At 48.8% G+C, this 18,636-nt stretch overlaps 3 protein-coding genes across 5 annotated transcripts; 2 read left to right on the plus strand and 1 right to left on the minus strand.

Annotated features, from left to right (window-relative positions):
- The first annotated feature begins 2,646 nt into the window (after positions 1 to 2,646).
- Il2rg (interleukin 2 receptor subunit gamma) lies at positions 2,647 to 6,178 on the plus strand. 2 transcript variants are annotated; one of them, XM_077107165.1, is made up of 8 exons: positions 2,647 to 2,792; positions 2,988 to 3,141; positions 3,361 to 3,545; positions 3,760 to 3,899; positions 4,360 to 4,522; positions 4,997 to 5,093; positions 5,332 to 5,401; positions 5,752 to 6,178. In XM_077107165.1, exons 1-8 carry the CDS (start codon positions 2,657 to 2,659, stop codon positions 5,944 to 5,946), a joined length of 1,140 nt encoding a protein of 379 aa, XP_076963280.1. In that variant the 5' UTR covers positions 2,647 to 2,656; the 3' UTR covers positions 5,947 to 6,178. The 2 variants fall into 2 exon arrangements, with proteins under 2 accessions (XP_076963280.1, XP_076963281.1); XM_077107166.1 differs by lacking the exon at positions 4,997 to 5,093 and having other exon boundaries at positions 5,752 to 5,821.
- A 592-nt stretch (positions 6,179 to 6,770) lies between these two features.
- Positions 6,771 to 8,573, plus strand: CXHXorf65 (chromosome X CXorf65 homolog). The gene is made up of 5 exons (XM_077106443.1): positions 6,771 to 6,795; positions 6,916 to 7,002; positions 7,205 to 7,339; positions 7,684 to 7,752; positions 8,263 to 8,573. The coding sequence occupies exons 1-5, from the start codon at positions 6,771 to 6,773 to the stop codon at positions 8,571 to 8,573; spliced, it is 627 nt and encodes a 208-aa protein (XP_076962558.1).
- Positions 8,574 to 9,172: 599 nt separating this feature from the next.
- Positions 9,173 to 16,506, minus strand: Foxo4 (forkhead box O4). 2 transcript variants are annotated; one of them, XM_077107283.1, is made up of 4 exons: positions 15,656 to 16,506; positions 11,393 to 12,094; positions 11,038 to 11,206; positions 9,173 to 10,727 (listed from the first exon to the last, which is right to left on the minus strand). In XM_077107283.1, exons 1-4 carry the CDS (start codon positions 16,106 to 16,108, stop codon positions 10,720 to 10,722), a joined length of 1,332 nt encoding a protein of 443 aa, XP_076963398.1. In that variant the 5' UTR covers positions 16,109 to 16,506; the 3' UTR covers positions 9,173 to 10,719. The 2 variants fall into 2 exon arrangements, with proteins under 2 accessions (XP_076963398.1, XP_076963397.1); XM_077107282.1 differs by having other exon boundaries at positions 11,038 to 12,094.
- Between the last annotated feature and the right edge of the window lie 2,130 nt (positions 16,507 to 18,636).

Below are 18,636 nucleotides of genomic sequence, written 5' to 3' on the forward strand. Positions count from 1 at the left end.
TACAGAAAAGACAGCTAGGGTACCATAGTAAAAGTAAAAAATAGCAATAACAAAATGCTATTGTGTCACGGTGGGGAGAAATGTTAATCTGACTGGGAAGAGGAAAATATATTGGAGGTGGTAACATTTGACCTAACTCTGAAGGATTTAAAAAAAGAATTAATTTAGACCAGTTTTAGGTTCATAGCAATGTTGAGCAGAAGTACAGAGAATTCCCCTACACCTCCCCCTACGCACATAATCTCCCCCATTATCAACATCCCTGCCCTAGAGTGGTGCATGTGGTGCATTTGTAACAAGTGATGAACTTACATTGACACAGCATTATCACCGAAAGCCTGGATTTTTTTTTTTTTTTTTTGTCTGCTTGGGATGAATCCAGAGTCTTTCCATTTCCATTTCCATAGCAATGAATAATGAGAGTTCCTGTTGCTCCACATCCTTGCTAGCTTTGGTGTTGCCAGTATTCTGGATTTTTACCATTCTAATAGGTATGCAGGATTTTAACTCACAGAAACTTAGGAGGTTAAACCCAGTCAGACCCAGACAGAGAGTAAACGCATAATGAGGTATATCCAGTGTGACTGGAGATGATAGCAGCTTGCACTTTATCCTGAAGGCCATAAGTAATTTTTTATTTGTTTGTTTGTTTGTTTTTGCAGTATTGGGGACTGAACCTTGTGTATGCTAGGCAAGAACTCTACTTCTGAGCTACATACCCAGTCCTATTTTACTTTTGAAACAGGGTCTCGCTTAGTTGTTGAGGCTCGACTTGAACTTGTGATCCTTCTGCCTCAGCCTCCCAAGTAGCTGGGATTACAGGTGTGCACCACCATGCCCAGCCATGAGTAGCTATTGAAGTCTTTTGAGCTGGATAATGCCCTCTGTAGTGGGTTGAATGGCAACCTCCGAAAAGATATTGTCCACTCAGAACCTGTGAATGTGACCTTCTTTGGCAAAAGGTAATTAAAGTAAGGATCCAGATGAGAACATCCTGGATTAAGGTGGACCCTAAATCCAAAGACAAGTATCCTTAAAAGAGAAGAGAAGGGTAAAGGGGATATAGGGGAGAAGAGGTTATGTGAAGACAAAGGAGGAGATTTGAGTAATGTGTCTACAAACCAAACAATGCTAAAATTTGCCAGCAACCACCAGAAGCTAAAAGAGGGGCATGAAACCTATTCTTCCTCAGAACCTCCAGAAGGACAAACTCTCAAAAATGCCTCGATTTTAGACTTCTGGACCCCCGAATGTGAGAAAATAAATTTCAGTTGTTTTAAGCTACCCAGTTTGGGGTAATTTGCTATGGAAGCCTTAGCGAACTAATATATCCTGGACCATATAATCCAGTTTTCTTGAGACACCCAGTCAAGTGCTCTTTTCTTCCACCTGATGTCCTACCCCCTTTTCTGTGTGGTAAAATCACACTCATTCTTTCAGGTTCTACTCAAAGAACACCTCTTGAGCAGAGCTTTCCTGAACTCCCCCTCCCCCTCCATCTTGGTAAATTTAGTTACTTCCTCTTCTGTGCTCACATACTTTGGAGTAAATGCACATCTATGTTATTGAACTTATTATGCTATATTGTGTTGTTTATGTCCTTTCTGCTTATCTATGTGCTTCTAGGATGATGAGGATGTTTTTTTGTCCGTATATTCTCAGAATATAAGCACTGTGCCTGGCACATATTAAAGACTCAATAAATGGTTGCCGAATAAACAATTTCTGTAAATAGCTTCTCCACTCAGCTCTGTTTGTGAGGAAGGTAAATCTGGCCACAGAATGGAGAATGGATTAGAAAGCAGAGAGCCTTTAGAAAGGAAGACCAGCTAGTGGGTTCCAGTAATAATCATGACTAGAGGTAATGAAAGGCTGATTTAGCACAGTGGCTGTGGTAATGGAAAGGAGGAAACTGCTGGGAGAAACACCACAGAAGCAGGGCTGATTGGATTCTCAGGGTCGGGTGGGGGGAGTTGAAGAGGATCCTGAGGTTTTAAGTCTGGGTAACTGAGAGGGTGATGGTATTGTTAACTCACAGGGAAGACAGGAAGAGAAGCAGATTTGGAGGAAGATGGGGAGTCTGAAGCTAGTGTTGTTGATTCTCTATTTCTAAAGTCAGACCTGCTCACCACAGGGACCCAGCTCAGGCAGCAGCTAAGGGTGGGTATTCTGGTTCAGATTAGGTCAGAGGAAAGACAGCTATATATGTGCCCGCGGGAGCCAAGACAGTATTTTCCATCCTCGCAAGACAGTAGAGCTTTGATAGAGATTTAGGGGCAACTAAACCAAGGAAGGACTGTAGCATATGATGGTGGGGGGCGGTTCAGACCCTCCACTATAAAAGAAAATTAGAAGAAAGGTGGCTGGGAACAGTGGCAGTGGGGTGAACAGATCCTTCCCAGGATCTAGATGATCTGAGAATACTGAGTCTGTGACACCCAGCCTTAGTCACCACCTTTTATAGCAGCACCTGACCTCCCAGAAGACTTAGCCTTGTCACTGAACACATTTGCCACACCCTCTGAAAAGCCCTGGTTTCTAAGGTTCTTTCCACCGGAAGCCATGATAGAAGGAAATGTGTGGGTGGGGAGGGGTAGTGGGTGAAGGGCCCAGGTTCCCGACACAGACTACACCCGGGAAACGAAGAGCAAGCACCATGTTGAAGCCATCATTGCCACTCAGATCCTTCTTATTCCTGCAGCTGCTTCTGCTGGGGGTGGGGCTGAACCCGGTTCTCACACCCAGTGGGAATGAAGACACCACAGCTGGTGGGAAATCTGGGACGAGAGGAGGTTGGTGGAGAAGGGGGTTATGGGAAGGGGCCATACAGAAATCTGGAACCTGATCAGTGGCTTTTACAACAATGTGGGCAGCATTGAAGACTGGAGTGGGGAGGGCAAGGGAAGGGTACTCCACCTCACACTACTCCTTCTTCTAACCATCATTTCTTCTCTTTCCCTCCCCTACTCCTTTTCTCCCCCCCCTAGATCTCTTCCTGGCCTCTATGAATCCCAGGTCCCTTAATGTTACCTCCCTGCCCTTACCAGAGATTCAGTGCTTTGTGTTTAATGTCGAGTACATGAATTGCACTTGGAACAGCAGCTCTGAGCCCTGGCCTACTAACCTGACTCTGCACTATTGGTATGAGAAGAGAAGAGGGGGTTTAACAGGGGAGAAAGAAGAGGGGGGTTGAATGAGAAGGACTGCATGGGAACCTAGAAAGAGGGTAGCCAGTCTCCCAGACAGCCCACTATTTTCTCATGGAATTTAAGTCAGTTCAGACTAGGTGAGGCTAGGCTGTAGTCAACTGCAGCACCTAAATTTGCCCCACCATTCCTCTTCCTTCCAACCTTTCTCTAGGTACAAGAACTCTGATAATAATAAAGTCCAGGAGTGTGGTCACTATATATTCTCAGAAGAGATCACTTCAGGCTGTTGGTTTCAAAAAGAGGAGATCTATCTCTATCAAACATTTGTTGTCCAGCTTCAGGACCCCAGGGAACCCAAGAGGCAGACTGAGTGGAAGCTAAAACTGCAGAATCTGGGTAATTTGGAAAGAAGTGGTCAAGGGGCCATGGGTACTATTGGACACTGGAGTATGTGGAGTGGTGTTCTTTCCCCCATTGTTGTACATGGGCAGGAAGGAAGAGGTAGGGAGGGAATAGGGATGGGGCTAGGAGGAGGGATAAGGGGCACTATCTTCAAGATCCTGACTTGTCTAGGCCAGGGGAATGACCACACATGCACACATATCTCCAGTGATCCCCTGGGCTCCAGAGAATCTAACACTTCAGAACCTGAGTGAATCCCAGCTAGAATTGAACTGGAACAGCAGCTACTTGGACCACTGTTTGGAGCATTTGGTGCAGTACCGAAGTAACCGGGATCGCAGCTGGACTGTGAGTGACTGGGGACATGAATGCAACAGCTAAGGTCAAGCAAGTATGGGATTAAGGATTCAATCAGCCAAATAGGAGCCCCTAATATCAAGCTCCTGTTCTTTGCCTCCCAGCTTCTCTGCCTACCACCTCCTTGGACTGCTTTCCCTATCGTCACCAGTGAGTTTTCATTTAGGTCCTACTACCTGTAGGCTTCCTGATACTGGATAGACAAGTAAACAAAAGGAAGCCATTCAGGGGATCTGGAGGGGAGGCATTAGATTTAAGTCAGTAAAGGAAGCAATGGGGCTTGAATAGTCAAGAGAGGAGGAAAGAAGTAGAACTGGGAAGAACCAGAACAGGGTTTCTTTAGAACGGGGAAGAACCAGAACTTGGAAGAACCAGAAGATGACACTGAATTGAAGGTATAACTTTATTTTGATTCTCACTTCACCTTTCCCTCACTCTCTTTCTTTCTAAGGAACAACCAGTATATCACAGAAACAGCTTCTCCCTGCCTAGTGTGGATGGGCAGAAACTGTACACATTCCGGGTTCGAAGCCGCTTTAACCCACTCTGTGGAAGTGCTCAGCAATGGAGTGAATGGAGCCATCCAATCCACTGGGGGAGCAATACTTCAAAGGGTAAAATGGGCCCAATACATGACCTCAGTACATGAGCCTGGCACCCTAGTCTTTCTAGCACGACTGTCTTATGCTTCTTATTCCTAAGCCCCCAAACTTGATGCCCCTCCTCCCCTCACTGTTCAACCTCAACCCCTAGGAAGCAAGTTTTTTTTCTGTGTAGGGTTGGGTCAATGTATCACCAGAGTAGGGGAGTGGATTGAGAAGGAGGCCAAAGGGTGCTCAAGGGGGACATGGAATGTGTAGGATTTCCCTACAGCATTCCAGAGAGCCTGCATGGTGAAGATGGCCTTGGAACCAGACTGATCCCTTTGATTCTGTTTCCTCATCTGTAAAATACAGATAGCGATTGTTTCTCCCTCTTAGGGGCTGTTGTGAGATTAAGTTCAGGGAGTGTGTTTAGCACAGTGCCTGGCACCCACATCATCGAGGTGCCACAAATGTAAGGTCCATTTTCCTTTCCTTTTTTCTTAGGGAATCCTTCGTCGTTTGCATTGGAGGCTGTGCTTATCCCCATTGGCTCCATGGGGTTGATTATTAGCCTCCTCTGTGTGTATTGCTGGCTGGAACGGTGAGATTTCAGGAAGATGGGGATAACTGGGAGTAGTAGAAAAGGTTATTTCAGGGTCTTCAGGAGTACAGAACAGGATAGTAAGGAATGAGAGATCACCCAAGAGGGCATGGTGATGGGAGGAAGCTACAGGCACAGAAAACATGAAATCCCTTCCATCCACATAGGACAACTGGGAAAAGGGTAATGAAAGAGATTTAACCTATGCATTCTTATTCTGGCTTGCTCCCCCACTCAGGACAATGCCTCGAATTCCCACCCTTAAGAACCTAGAGGATCTGGTCACTGAGTACCACGGGAACTTCTCGGTGAGAATGCTGTCATAAACATACTGTAGTCTGTCAACTGCCAACTGCCTGCCAGCAAGATGGGTGGTGGGGGGGTTGGACAGAGTGAAGGGGGAGGGGAACCTGCACTAACTGTCAGGATGTGGCCGACCAAATGGGGGATGGGCTAAACAGAGAGAGACACACTGAAGAATAGATTATGGTGTGTGCGAGACAGATGGAAACAGTGGTATTGGGGGTTCAGGAGTCTGGGTGCCCCTTCTGTAAATCATAGTGACTTCAGACATCATGAGAGCTCCTTTTGGCACAGAGCCTGGGTCTTTTGCTTCGTGACCCTAACTGACCTCTGACCTGGAAATATTTGTCTCTAGGCCTGGAGTGGTGTGTCTAAGGGACTGGCTGAGAGTCTACAGCCAGATTACAGTGAACGACTCTGCCTCGTCAGTGAGATTCCCCCAAAAGGAGGGGCCTTAGGAGAGGGACCTGGAGGCTCCCCAGCCAGCCAGCATAGCCCTTATTGGGCACCCCCATGTTATACCCTGAAGCCTGAAGCCCCAATGCCCTGACAGAACCCCAAGGTCCTGTAGCCTCAAATGATACTAACAATGTTCACTACCACTTCCTGTGGCTAATTTTGAATTCTGTTCCTCATGTAACTTAACTGTCCCTTCACTCAGTATCCCCTACTTTTGAATTGCCCCCTTATTCTGTAAGTGTTTCTTAACTCCCCCAATCTGGCCCTTCCTTTTTATAGGACACTTTCTCCCTCTCTCCATCCCTTTGTCCATTCCCTCCCCTTTTCCACCTACCCTTCTATTGTTTCTGAATCAATGAGAAATAAAGTTTCTGTTGACAATCATCAAGAAGTCTGTCATGGGGGTGGGGAGCAGGGGAAACACGGGATACAAGGAATGTGGGAGGCATGGTGCCGGATTAGGAAAAATAGTTGAGTCAAGTTGGGCAAGTGGTAGTGCTACAAATTTACTAAAAAGGAGTGCTGTTCTGAACACTTATTTTTCTCCATTTAGTTTTGGCACTCATTCCAGAGTCTAGTTTAGAGTTAGATTTGTCATGTTGCTCCCATTCCCCACAAATCTTTTATAGACCCACCTAAGTTCTCTCTTCACACCTACTCTACTTTCTGTTTCTGACCTCATAATCCCTCAACTACAGCCTCAGGCCCCACCCCTAGGGATACTGACTATCCACATCTGCCAATAGTTCTCTCTCCAGAGTCTGCCCAGCCTGGGCCTCCTCAGCCTATGAGGTCCATCTGTCCCTCTGGTCCCCCAACCCTATGGGCCCACTTGGCCCCCCAGGGCCTCTAGAACACTCTCATTCTGCATGACTCATCAGGGTATTCTCTGAAGAGTGAAATGACCTTGAAAGCATGTTCATCTTCATCAAACATGGAGGTGAGGGGTCACACAAAGCTGGAATCTGGGTATGGGCGTGGGTAGGGTTGAAAGCAGTGGAGATCACAGAGATTGTATAACTAAAGAAGAGCCCGCATGCCCCATCCCATTTCTTCTCAGATAATCAGCAGTTTCTGGTCAATACCAATTGCTCTGTTTTCCCGTTGCTACATTACACTCGCAGTAAAGTGGGGTTGCGTAAAACAGGTGAGGAGATTTGGGAGGGGACTAAGGGCCAAGGGTCAGAAGCAGTAGGAGTATCTGTAGCCCCTAAATCCTCATTCTGATAAGAAGGGGTTTCCTCATATCTCTACAGCTTCCTCCAACTCATTCTGTGTAGGATCACTGGCCCCTTTTGCTTCTGCCTTCTGTCCTTAGTTGTCCCGATTACTCTGTGGCCTCCCTCCAGACACCATCGATTTGTGTGATGAATCGGGGACAATGAAGTTGCTCTTCCTGATGAAGACCCCTGGAGAATATGCCAGCAAATTCCTTACAGCTCGGGACACCTATTATGTTTGTAAGGTGGAGCGTGGGGCACCAGGTAGAGGCTTGGGAATATACCCAGAGATAGAGCAAGACCTTCAAGATGGATCATGAATCTTGTCCTTAAAGTAGGGCACCTTCAATCAAACCTCAATTGACCATATCTAGTTTAGCCTAAGAAAGGGCACTGCCTCTATGACAATAGGTTATGTTCACAAATACTATATCTCCCCACCTTGGCCTAGAGTCCATAACTTTCCCTTAGGGCCATACCTAAGGGGAGAAAATAAGGTACACCAACTCAAGGTAGTGTTTAGTGTTAGAGTCCTAAAATCTTGGGCTTCAGAGGGGTGGAAACTGGGTGACAAGGGCTAGAGATATAGCAGAAGGCTATGTTTACAGGAACCAAACTTGAGAATGCCTACAGAGCTTTTGTGCCCCTCCTGAAGAATCCAGAACCTGAGCTACTTGGTAAGAAGTGTGATGGGGGAGGGAAGAATGTGGGGAATACTGTATATAGCTGTGTGATGGAGAATATAGGGTGGGACTAGTGTACGATGGAAAGTGAGTTCATAGGAGCCTAGGAAAAGGGGCAAGGCCAGATGTGGTAATGCACATCTATATTCCAAGCTACTCAGTTCCATAGCAGCCTGGGTAACTTAGTGAGTCCCTGTCTCAAAATAAAAAGGGCTGGGGATGTAGCTCAGTGCTTGCCTAGCATGCATAAGTCCCTGAGTTCAATCCCCTAGTACCTCAGAAAAGTGGGTGGGGATAGGGTCTAGGTCCACTTTAGGAAATTTAAACTAGGTGGATATGTCACTTTCTCCTCCCCCCCATGTCTCTGCCATCTTCTCTGTATATCTCAGTATCACTACACCATCATTTCCATCTTAGGCCAGTTTACTCCAGCTGACCATTTGAAAGATGGGATGATGAGGTCTCTATTCCTCAGAGGCATGGTTGTCTTTTCCTGTTTCCTAGATGCTCTGCGCACACAATGTGACTTCATGGAGAGGAGCCGAATGAAAATGCTTAGAACCCTGGAAGCCAAGAAGGTCACTCCAATTGAATCCACTGTGAATCTTCCAGTAAGACTCCCCAAACATGGCCCGCTCCAGCACTCCCCTCTCCCCACCAGACCGCTGAAGTTTTCTCCACCTTGGCCCCCTGGGATGGATTTCCTTTTCAAATCCTACACCTATGACCAAGACCTGACCCCAACTTCTATTGTCTTCCCTTTGGCCCCAGTTTGTAGAAACCTCCCCTGCAGGGCCTCTTTGTTTATCTACTGACTTTCCCTTTCCAGTCCAAATCAGGAAGATCAGAAGAAGATGGGCCCCCTCCCATTCGTAGGGTCCCTCCCTTTAAGACCAGAGCAGACAATCTCGGTAGGAGGGATAAACATCGCTAACTCAATAAAGTGACCAAGTGAGAGCAGTAATTCTGGGTATGAAATTCCTGGAATTTAATGTGAAGTTCCTTTTTCGAGACAGACTCTTTCTCCCAATATCTGCACTAAGGCTTAAGTAGGCCCCAGGCCCCGGGGAGGGTGGACGGGATCGGCAGGAGAGGGCTGTTGCGAGCACATGGGTGGGGGTGAGGAAAGACCGAAGTCTGGTACAATGAGCCTTTGAGGGACGGAGTAGGGGGTGGGGTCTTCTCAAACCAGGCTACCTCCCCTTGGGAGGCCTATCTCGCAGCCCGCCTACTCCTGCTGGGGTTAGGTGTCCCTCCCCCACCATACTCCACTACCTCCCAGGCTGAAATTCCCCCACCCCCACCTATCTGCCTCTGGGCAGTCCTTCCCGCCGCCCTTCGACTTACTTGCCCTTCGCCTTTCCCCCTCCCTCCCCCTTATCCAGGGGAGCAGCAAAGCAGCAGAAACCAGAGCTGGTTATAGGCATTTATTGAATTTATTCATTTATTGATTTGACACACTTCCCCACTCCAATCTAGCACATGATACAATCTGGGTAGGCCAGGCGCTGACACAGGAAATGATGGGAACCCACAGCAGGGGTGGGGGAGGGGACAATGCAAAGGGCACTGGGGGAGGGGCTGCTTTGGGGGCTGGGGTGGAGAAGGAGCCCCAGATGGCCTCCCTGGCAGGTGCTAGTAAACCTGATCCACATTCCCCCCATCCCTGCTCATTTCCCAGACCCTCAGCCAAGCTCCCCAGCTCCCCCTTCCCAGTTCCTCCCCTCCCCCCTGCCTGCTACCACACACACTTCCACATAACCCCTGTAGTCAGGGAAGGGGAAGAAGGGCAGGGACAGCTGTCAGGGGCCTTAAACAGGGAGGTCTCTGTACCTAACTTTACCACCCTAAATCCTTCCCTCCTTCTCTTCTCCCCCCTCCGGCCCCCTCCCAGGCCCCAAGCTAATTCCAGGCCTTCAATTCTTTCTCCCTCAGTATAGCACAAACCCACATTGGGGCAAACAAGAGTGTGGCTGTACCCCAATACCACACTCTCCCAGGCACAAGTTGACAGACAAGGGAACATAGTTTAGGTTTTTCCCTGGGGAAAACTCCAACCTATTTATGCACAGATCCTTCTCTAGACCTGGTCCAAATGGAAGCTCTAATCCATCCATGTTCACTATTGCTCCCCACTTCTCCCCAACTTCCCCATGTCTCCTGTAGTATTATCTGTAGTGTTTGTATCATGTCACTATGACAAAGCCTTCAGAAAGAAAGAAAAAGAAAAAGAATAAAAAAAGCACTCTCCCCAATCACTAGCACCTTGCCACTGTTAAAAATCTCTATATTTGTGTTTATATTTATTTCTTTAAAAGTTTATAAAAAGCCTTTCTGTTATCTGTAGCCTTCCAAAGGTGATTGGCCTGGTGAGCCACTCCAGTGCTCAGACCTTGGCCCTTCTAGGTCCCCTGTTCCCCCCACCCACCCTACACCACTGGCCCAAGGGGCCGCTGCATAAAATCTCCAGGCTCAACCTTGCCTGGCCCAGCTCAGATAAGACTCTCTACAAAAAATTCCTGCTCCCAAAGGCAGGGGTAAGGCCACTGGTGACTTCACATTTCCAACAGCATTGCTGGCCCCTGCTACAAAGCCTAGGAGTGGGTATGGGGGGGAAGCTGAGGATGGCTCCTGAGAAAGAGCCTTACCCCCTAATTGGCACAGTGAGAATAAACCCTCTTCCCTTTCCCCCTCCCAGCCCCCTCCCCCCATATTCCCCATCCGGGTAGCTTTATCTTTTTAATTTCCTCCTCGACTGTGTGTGTGTGTGTGTGTGTGTGTGTGTGTGTCTATGTGTGTGTGTGTGTGTGTGTGTGTGTGTGTGTGTGTGTGTGTGATTAGACCCCACTCTAGCTCTAAAGCAGGGGTCCCAAATTCCTGGGGAGGACTCAAGGGAAAAGAGTGGATATAGACACGCCTAGCTCCACCTCTGAAGCAGGGGACAAAGCTTTCAGCCATGACTCAGGGATCTGTGGGAAGAAGAAATGGAGGACAAGGTAAGAGATTCATCTGGGGCAAGCTAACTTCCCACTGTTCACATTCACAGCAAGGAAAACTGAGAATCCCGCCTCCAAACACACTCCTTCTGTGCTGCCTTCTGTGGGTACTACTGAGGGGCCTGGAGGTCTCATTGAGAAACTGTCCCTCCAATGCAACATCTTCTCCAATTCTCCAGGAGCTCCATTTACCCCTTGTTCTATATCTTTCCCTGGCTCAGATAATGGGATGAACTGGGCATAGGTTTTGAGATGCTACATTAAGTAATTAGGGGTACCATACCTGGTTCAAAGTTGAAGTCCAGTCCTTCACCCCCATCCATGAGGTCGCTGATGATGTTATCCATGTCACACTCCAGGTTCTCCATATACATATCAAGATCTAAATCCTGAGGCATTCTGTCTTGGCTTGAAGCTTCAGTAGGAGGTGTGAGCACAAGAGTTCCCAGAGCCTTGGGGATGGGAGCACCTCCCATGACTGGAGGTGGTGCCATCATAGGAAGGGTGGGAACCAGATTGCTCGGGCCTGGAGCCTCTAGGGGCTTGGGGCATAAGCCAACTCCTGTGGCCAGCTTACTGGAGGAAGGCATCCCCCCCAGCAACAAAAGTGTGGGAGCCTGGGATAAAATGGGATCTACCTGGGTCATGAGGACATCAGCTGGGGGTGGTGGAGTATCAGAGGTGAGCAGGGCCTCCAGAGACTGGGAGCTTGAGAAGCACCCTTCTGCTGACATGGGCCCCTCTGCTGGGCCGAAGAGAGAGGCGCCATAGGTGTGTAAGGGGCCAGGAACCCCAGGATGCTGCAAAGAGAAGCCAGAGAGACTGCTCCGAGATAGCAGGGAATGGGGAGATGTGAGATTGAGCCCATCTAGCAGCTCGAGATCTTCATTTAGGGTAGGAGGGACACCCCCTGCATAGCTGCTGACTGAGGCTGGTATCTCCTCCTCTGCCAGCACCTCAGACTCTGGCCTCAAGGGGGACAGGCGGGTGCTGACAGTGCTAGCATTTGAACTGCTTCGTGGACGGAAGGCGGTCCACATATCGGCTTCTTCGCGATTTCGAGAGCAAGGGCTGCCTGACCACTTGGAGAAGTGGCCGATAGGGCTCGTTGGAGTGGCACCTTCGGGTGGAGCTGGCAGCACGGATGGTTTCTTCTTGGGGGCTTTGCTGCGGCCCCGGAGCAGCTTGCTGCTGCTATCCATAGAGGCAGCCCTGCGACGGGGTGCCTTGCCACTCTTGCCTCCCTCGGGGTTCAGCATCCACCAAGAGCTCTTGCCGGTGGCCTCATTGTGAACCTTGATGAACTTGCTGTGCAAGGACAGGTTGTGGCGGATGGAATTCTGTAGGGGGCAGAGGCAGCAGGAAAAAGAGGCATGAGGGAGGTATGTGTAGGTCGGTGGCCAGTAATCTAGTCAAAGGGGAGATGAGGACATAGCAGGTGGGGTGTCCCAGAGAATAAAAGAAAGTCAAATATAAGGGGAAAACTGGCAGAGAAAGAGAGGGGGAGGAGACCATTCACAGTTCCCCCTAGGACAAGCAGCACAGTCTCTGCTCCAGACTTCTCTGCACAGGGAGCACCAGAGACAAAGTAACAACCTACTGGAGAGGGTCTGGTGCCCATCCTGGAAAAGTCAGGCTCTGGTGGGTGCCTGGAGCTTGTGGGAATGGAGAAGGCTTACTCCTATTCCAACAAAAACTAGGTTCAGACAGGAAAAATCATTCCATAGGTTCTATCCTTTCCTTGAATGCAGGCTTACATGGCAATTACAGGACAGTGGCCATACCAGCCCAGGACTGACCCTTGCCCTGGGCCAGTTCTCTGAATAGGCTGAGGGACTGGAACTTCAGCACAGCTGCTGCTCCATTTCCCCCCACCCCCCACTGGGCATTTGGGTCACCCAGCTCTCCATGGAATTGGAAGATACCCCCCTTTTTCTGAATCCCAACCTTATTTCTGCCAATAGGTGACATGAACCCTTTAACTACATTCACAAGGCACAATCTAACCCTCCTTCTTTTTCCCAGAAGGATCTCCTCTCTCTAAATTCTACTAGTTCATCAAGACCAAGCTTAAGTCCCACCTCTTTTATAAAAGTGGTTGCTTGACTTTGTCTATCAAATTTCGTATATAGTATTTTTAATCTGTTCCACACAATTTTACCCAGTCTATATTGTGTGGCTTAGATTTTGTGTAATAAGTCTCATCAAGTGTAAGTGCCAAGGGCACTGACAGTCCCACAGCCCCCAATGGTGGCTCTTTAGAACACCAGGCCCACAGTACACTAAGCTCATAGTACAAAATCAATATTTGTTGCCTTATTGGTAGGTGGCCCTCCGGTGATGGTGGTGAGACTCCTTGAGGCTCTGTTGGCTCTTGAGTGCCATGGGTATTGGAAGCCATGTGTTTTCTCTTCCTCACTGGTGACGTTCTGCTAGGGATACATACTATTCCGCCCCCCCCCCCCCCCCAGCAGCCCAGGGAGCAAGATCCAGATTGGCAGCTTCTTGAGCCCCCATACAGCTTATTTTTACTGGTTGCCCCAGGCTAGTTAGAGCCAGTTTTGTCCCTCCCCCCACTCCTTCCCAACCTCCCTTCCCCCACTACTCCTCAGGAATTTGTGCATAATCTCTACCCTTAGGGGCATTTGACCTCCCACTAGGAGCTCTTTGGAAATTCTGGAGGAGCCAGAGAAGTGCTTGGAGCTTGGAGCAACCTGGAGGCTGAGGCTATGGACAGTCAGAAACCGCTCAAGTGTCTCTGCCTGGTTCTCTAAGATAAGGAGACCCTTTGCCTGCAGAAGGCTGCTTGAGCAGCTTTTAAATTTCAGGGCTCTTTAGCCAAATAACTTGTCTCTCTGAGACCCTGTCTTCATGACACTCCAAATACTCTGGCTACACTAATGCTTCTAGCTCCTTCAAGTCTTGGGCTCTTAGTACCTGAGGACCACAGTGACTTCTGGCACCATGATTCTCTCTTTTCTCATTCTCTAACTTTGAGTCTACTGAGATGGCCCATTTCTTTTCCTACTACTTAGCACCTCTGAGGCCCATTTGTTCATCCCCTTTTCTTTAGACCTTGAAACTAGCAAGTGGGAGAGGTCCAAAGTGGGAGAGGTTAGAAACCCATAATTCTTGAGTGTTGGGGGGTTGGGAGGGGTGACTGCTAATTGCTCCCCAAGTCACCTAACCTAAGCTTTCTTGTTCTAAGTTGAGTGCCGCCCCCTGGTGGGGTGGGAGTAACCTTGGCATGTCACCAGGGAAGTCAACTCAGGCATGAAACTTCCCCCCTGGGAGCAGGGTGGGTGCCTCAGAAGCCCCACACTCAAGTCTCAATTGGTTTTGCAATCATTCCAATGAAAGCAGGCCCTGAGCTCCCTAGAGAAATATGATTTACAGTTAGACCTGAGTTCAAGTCCTCATTCTACTGATAGTAGGTTTGTACTTTAATGTCCTAATAAGTAGAATGTGGAATCTCAGAACTGCAGTGAAGATTAATAAAATGATTATTTTTGTGGTGCTGGGAACTGAACCCAGGGGCACTCTACCAACTGAGCTTCATCCCAGTCCTTTACTTTGTTTTTGATACAGGGGACTTGCTAAATTGCCAAGGCTGGCCTTGAACTTGCAATCTTCCTGCCTCAGCGTCCGGAGTTGCTGGGATTACAGGCGTTCAACACTGTGCCCAGCTAAAATGAAAAAATTTAAAACTATTTTTTAAACTATAAAGCCCTATGCAAGTGTAAATCCTAAGGAGGAATATACTCCCACAGTATAACTAACAACTCATGGTTATTTCTTCTACCCTGGAAAATGAACCTAAGGGAAAAGAAAAACAGCTGTGTAGGCTGGGTCCAAGGAGGGGAGCTCTTTATGAGCTGAGACTGTGGCGTGGCAGTCTACCCAGAAATAGTGCCAAGGGTCTCAGTCAGCTGTCCTGTCTTCTGTTGTGTCCAGCCCCTATGCACACTGCACATCTGATGTGACAATCTTCCATACCTAGGGGAAGACACTCTGCTCATTCCTCCCTCTGTACTTTGTTGTATGCTGACCTCACCACCCACAGAGGTACAAGATGTCAGTTGGGGTAGAACCCCCCCCCCCTTGTGATTAGAGCCCATATTTCCCAGGACAATTTTTTTCAGAGTATCTTGTGAGTTCTTTCCCCATAGTTTCTTCGTGGAAGGCCAAGGGAACTCCCAACCTTTGGCTCTAAAGTCAGAGCCCTATCTCCTTTTTTGTGAGTAATATTCCTCAACAGTAAATCAAAGACTTTTCCCCAAAGCTTGGATAGCCCCTTAGAAAGGACAGTTTACAGGCATCGTAGGGCACACTGAGGCAGGTTGCAGCTCACAGCCCCTTTAGTGTGTTAGATCAGCTACCTTTCACCATGAATATAATCTTTTAAACTTTTGCCACCCACTCCCTCCTCCTGGGTACAGCAATCCCAGAAGAGTACCTCTACATTGAGTTACTGGGAGGCAAGCAGGGAATCCAAGTAATCCCACAGGAATGGGAGAAAAGGTGTTGGGGTGGAGGTGGGGGAGGAGGAAAGGCTAGGTTGAATCCACACAGTTCCTTCTGCACATAGGATAAAGACTTCTCTGTGGGAATAAGTGTTTGGGGCAGCCCAAGCCAAAGTGCTGGGAGTGTTGAGCAGGGAGTAGAGAATTTGATTTTCTCCAGGCAGGGACAGTGTCTTAATTCATCTGCGATTCTCCAGCATCAAGCTGAGTGTGGCATATACTATGTACTAAGTAAATGTTTGTCTAACTTAAGATTGAAGGTGGATCTCTGGGCTTCCCAAAGGGGTGGGGTGGGATGGTAAAAGGGGCCCCAGAGTAGGAGGTAGAGGTCTAAGAGGCCCAGGGGTAGGTAGACAGAGGTAAGGGGGTCATAGTTACCTTCCATCCTGCTGAGCTATTGCTGTCACCCTTGTCCTTGAAGTAGGGCACCGTGCGGACCATCCACTCATAGATCTGGGCGAGTGTCAGTCGCTTCTCCGGGGCGCTCTCAATGGCCTGGCTGATGAGTTCTGCATATGACTGATTTCCCCAGGCATTCCGGCGGGAGCCTCCCTTCCGAGGACCTGTTACAGCCCCCAGGATCCCCGGCTGGGGGCCCCCTGCCGGCTCTGGGAGCCGAGAGGGCAACAGGATCGGCTCTGAGTGCCCCTCCGTGTGTACCTTCTCTCCCAGACCTGGCTCCACCTCGGGCGGTTCGGAGGGCTTGGTAGTGGGCTCTGGTCTAGGAAGGGGCCAGGTGCAGGAACGGGGACGGCTCTGGGGTTCGAAGTCGGGATCGAGGTCTATGATCGCAGCAGCCTCTGTGGCTGAATTCTTATTCCCTGGATCCATACGTGGAGTTGGACCTCCGCGACTCAGCGTTCAGTAGAGCCTGCCACAGTCCCTCACCATGCCTCCCCCCAGGGGGGAAGCACCGAGGGTCAGGAGGCACATTCCTGCCAGTCCCCAAAAAGTCACGAACTTCTCCCTCGCCCCAGGACGCTAGCCCCTAAACTGTCCCTTCCACAGTTCTCCGATCCTCTTCCCGACTACAGCGTGCAGCCTCTGAGCTCTTTGCCGAGACACCACCTGTAACCTCCGCCTAGAGAAGACACTTTTTCTCCAACCTCTCACTCAGCTTCCTGCTCTTTTAAACCTGAGGCACAGTATCCCCTCATACATTGCGCTCCCATCACCGAACGTCTCCTCAGCCGCAGTTCCCTCCCCCTTTTAAGTTGCTGCCCCCCGGACACTCCTCCCAAATTTCCTCCACCCGGATCACTGCCCTCCCCCACGCCCCGCTCCCCCGCGTCACTTGCCCCTCCCCTGACTCCCCCTCCCCCCGCCTCTTCCCTTCTCGCCACTCTTAATAGGGTCAAGGTTCTCGTGGCCCCAGCCTCCCTTATTCCTGCACCGATTCCCCTATCAAACCCCCCCACCCCCCGCCCCCCGGGTTTCCCTTTTGTTTTGCTCCAAGCAGCAGCCCCCGCCTGACGTCTCTGTTTACCACTCGCCGGGGCAGCCATCTGCGCACGCGCCTGGAGAGCCAGTTGGGAAACCGAGTTCTTCAGTCGTGCCACCCTGGTCAGTCTTGAGGACTACATCTCCCGTCCTACCTCGGGACCAGGAGCCCGGTACAGGCGGCAGGAGAGCGGCGTGGCAGGATATGGGGAGGTGGAACTTTAATTATTAGAGGTCGTCGCGGACTCTTTTTCTTTTCTTAAAAATTATTTTCCTCCTCACCTCGCTTTCTACCCATTTCCTTGGGATTTGGGGTCGCCTAAGTGAACGTGTTGATAGATGCTGGACCTTTCCCTCCAGTTAAGAGGGAGCAAAAGGAGAAAGAAAATCTCACAAGAAGCAGAAAACCGAAAAGCAAGAAGCAAGAAACTGACTAGAAAATAAGATGTATGCACGTTGAGGACTTGGGTTGGGGACTTATGTAACATAAACAAATAGTTAGCTGATGGTGGTGGTCTCTCCTGTCCCCCTCCACCTCCGTACGCAGTTTACACCGACAGTGAGGTCTTTCTGTTTCCTCCCACCGGTTCCCCCTGAGCTGCCTTTGAATATCGACATTTTTTCTGGTTCTCATGTTCAACGGCTTCGCTTCTCATTCAACAGGTCCCAAACGGAACTTTTTATCTGTTCCTGCACCCACACCCTTATCCTCTGGCTATCCTTAACCTGTGAATTTGGTTAGTGGTTGTCCTGGTCTCCCAAGTCTCCCAAGCTAGACTGATTTTGCCTTTTCATCTGCCTGACTTTCTATAATCCAAATCCCAGTTGGAAACCTTATTTATAACTGGATTTAAATTGCAACATCATCTTAATTGAACCTCCTTCCACCAGTCTTTCCCCTCACTACAACTTATATTTCATGCTACCAAACATGCTTTTAAGAAGCATGCCTGGGCCAGCGCTGTGGCGCACACTTGTAATCCCAGCGGCTGGGGAGGCTGAAGCAGGAGGATCAGGAGTTCAAAGCCAGCCTGGGCAATTTAGCGAGTCCTTTAGTAACTCAGTGAGACCCTGTCTCTAAATTAAAGACACACACACACACACACACACACACACACACACACACGCACGCACACAAAGGGCTGGGGATGTGGCTCAGTGGTTAAGTGACCCTGGGTTCAATCTCCAGTACCCCCGCCCCCCCCACACACAAAAAAATAAAGCATGCCTGGTAATTACAGCTAAAATTTATGGAGAGCTTATTATGTGTTAGTCCATGTGCTAATTGCTTTGCCAATGTTAGCTCCTTTACTCCTCACATCAATCTTATGAGGTAGGTACCACTCGTTTTATAGGTGAAGATACTACTAATACTCGGATAAGTGACTTGCTCAAGGAGATAGAAGAATGGCCTAGGAGACAGGAGAACTGGGATCATATTGCTTTTATGTGATCATTTAATTTCTCTACTTGAAACTTCCTCTGATTTCCCTCATTCCTATCTGGTAAAGTTCAAACTCCCTAGCAAATCTGTTCATACTCAGGTCACTTCACACCTTTCTTGCCTCATCTTTTGCTGAGCATAGTATTCCAACCAGCCAGAGTTTCTTACTATTTCCTAGAAATGCCATGCCCTTTCATACCTTTCCCACAGCATCCTGTGATGTCATCATTCTTATCATCCCTTCTTTTTTAAAAATATTATATTAGTTGTGGATGCATACAATATATTATTTATTTATTTATTTATTTATTTATTTATTTATTTATTTTTTAAAGAGAGAGTGAGAGAGGAGAGAGAGAGAACCTTAATATTTATTTTTTAGTTATTGGCAGATACAACATCTTTGTTTGTATGTGGTGCTGAGGATCGAACCCGGGCCGCACGCATGCCAGGTGAGTGCGCTACCACTTGAGCC

This window comes from Callospermophilus lateralis, chromosome X, assembly GCF_048772815.1.
Source record: "Callospermophilus lateralis isolate mCalLat2 chromosome X, mCalLat2.hap1, whole genome shotgun sequence".
Classification (NCBI taxonomy): Eukaryota; Metazoa; Chordata; class Mammalia; order Rodentia; family Sciuridae; genus Callospermophilus; species Callospermophilus lateralis.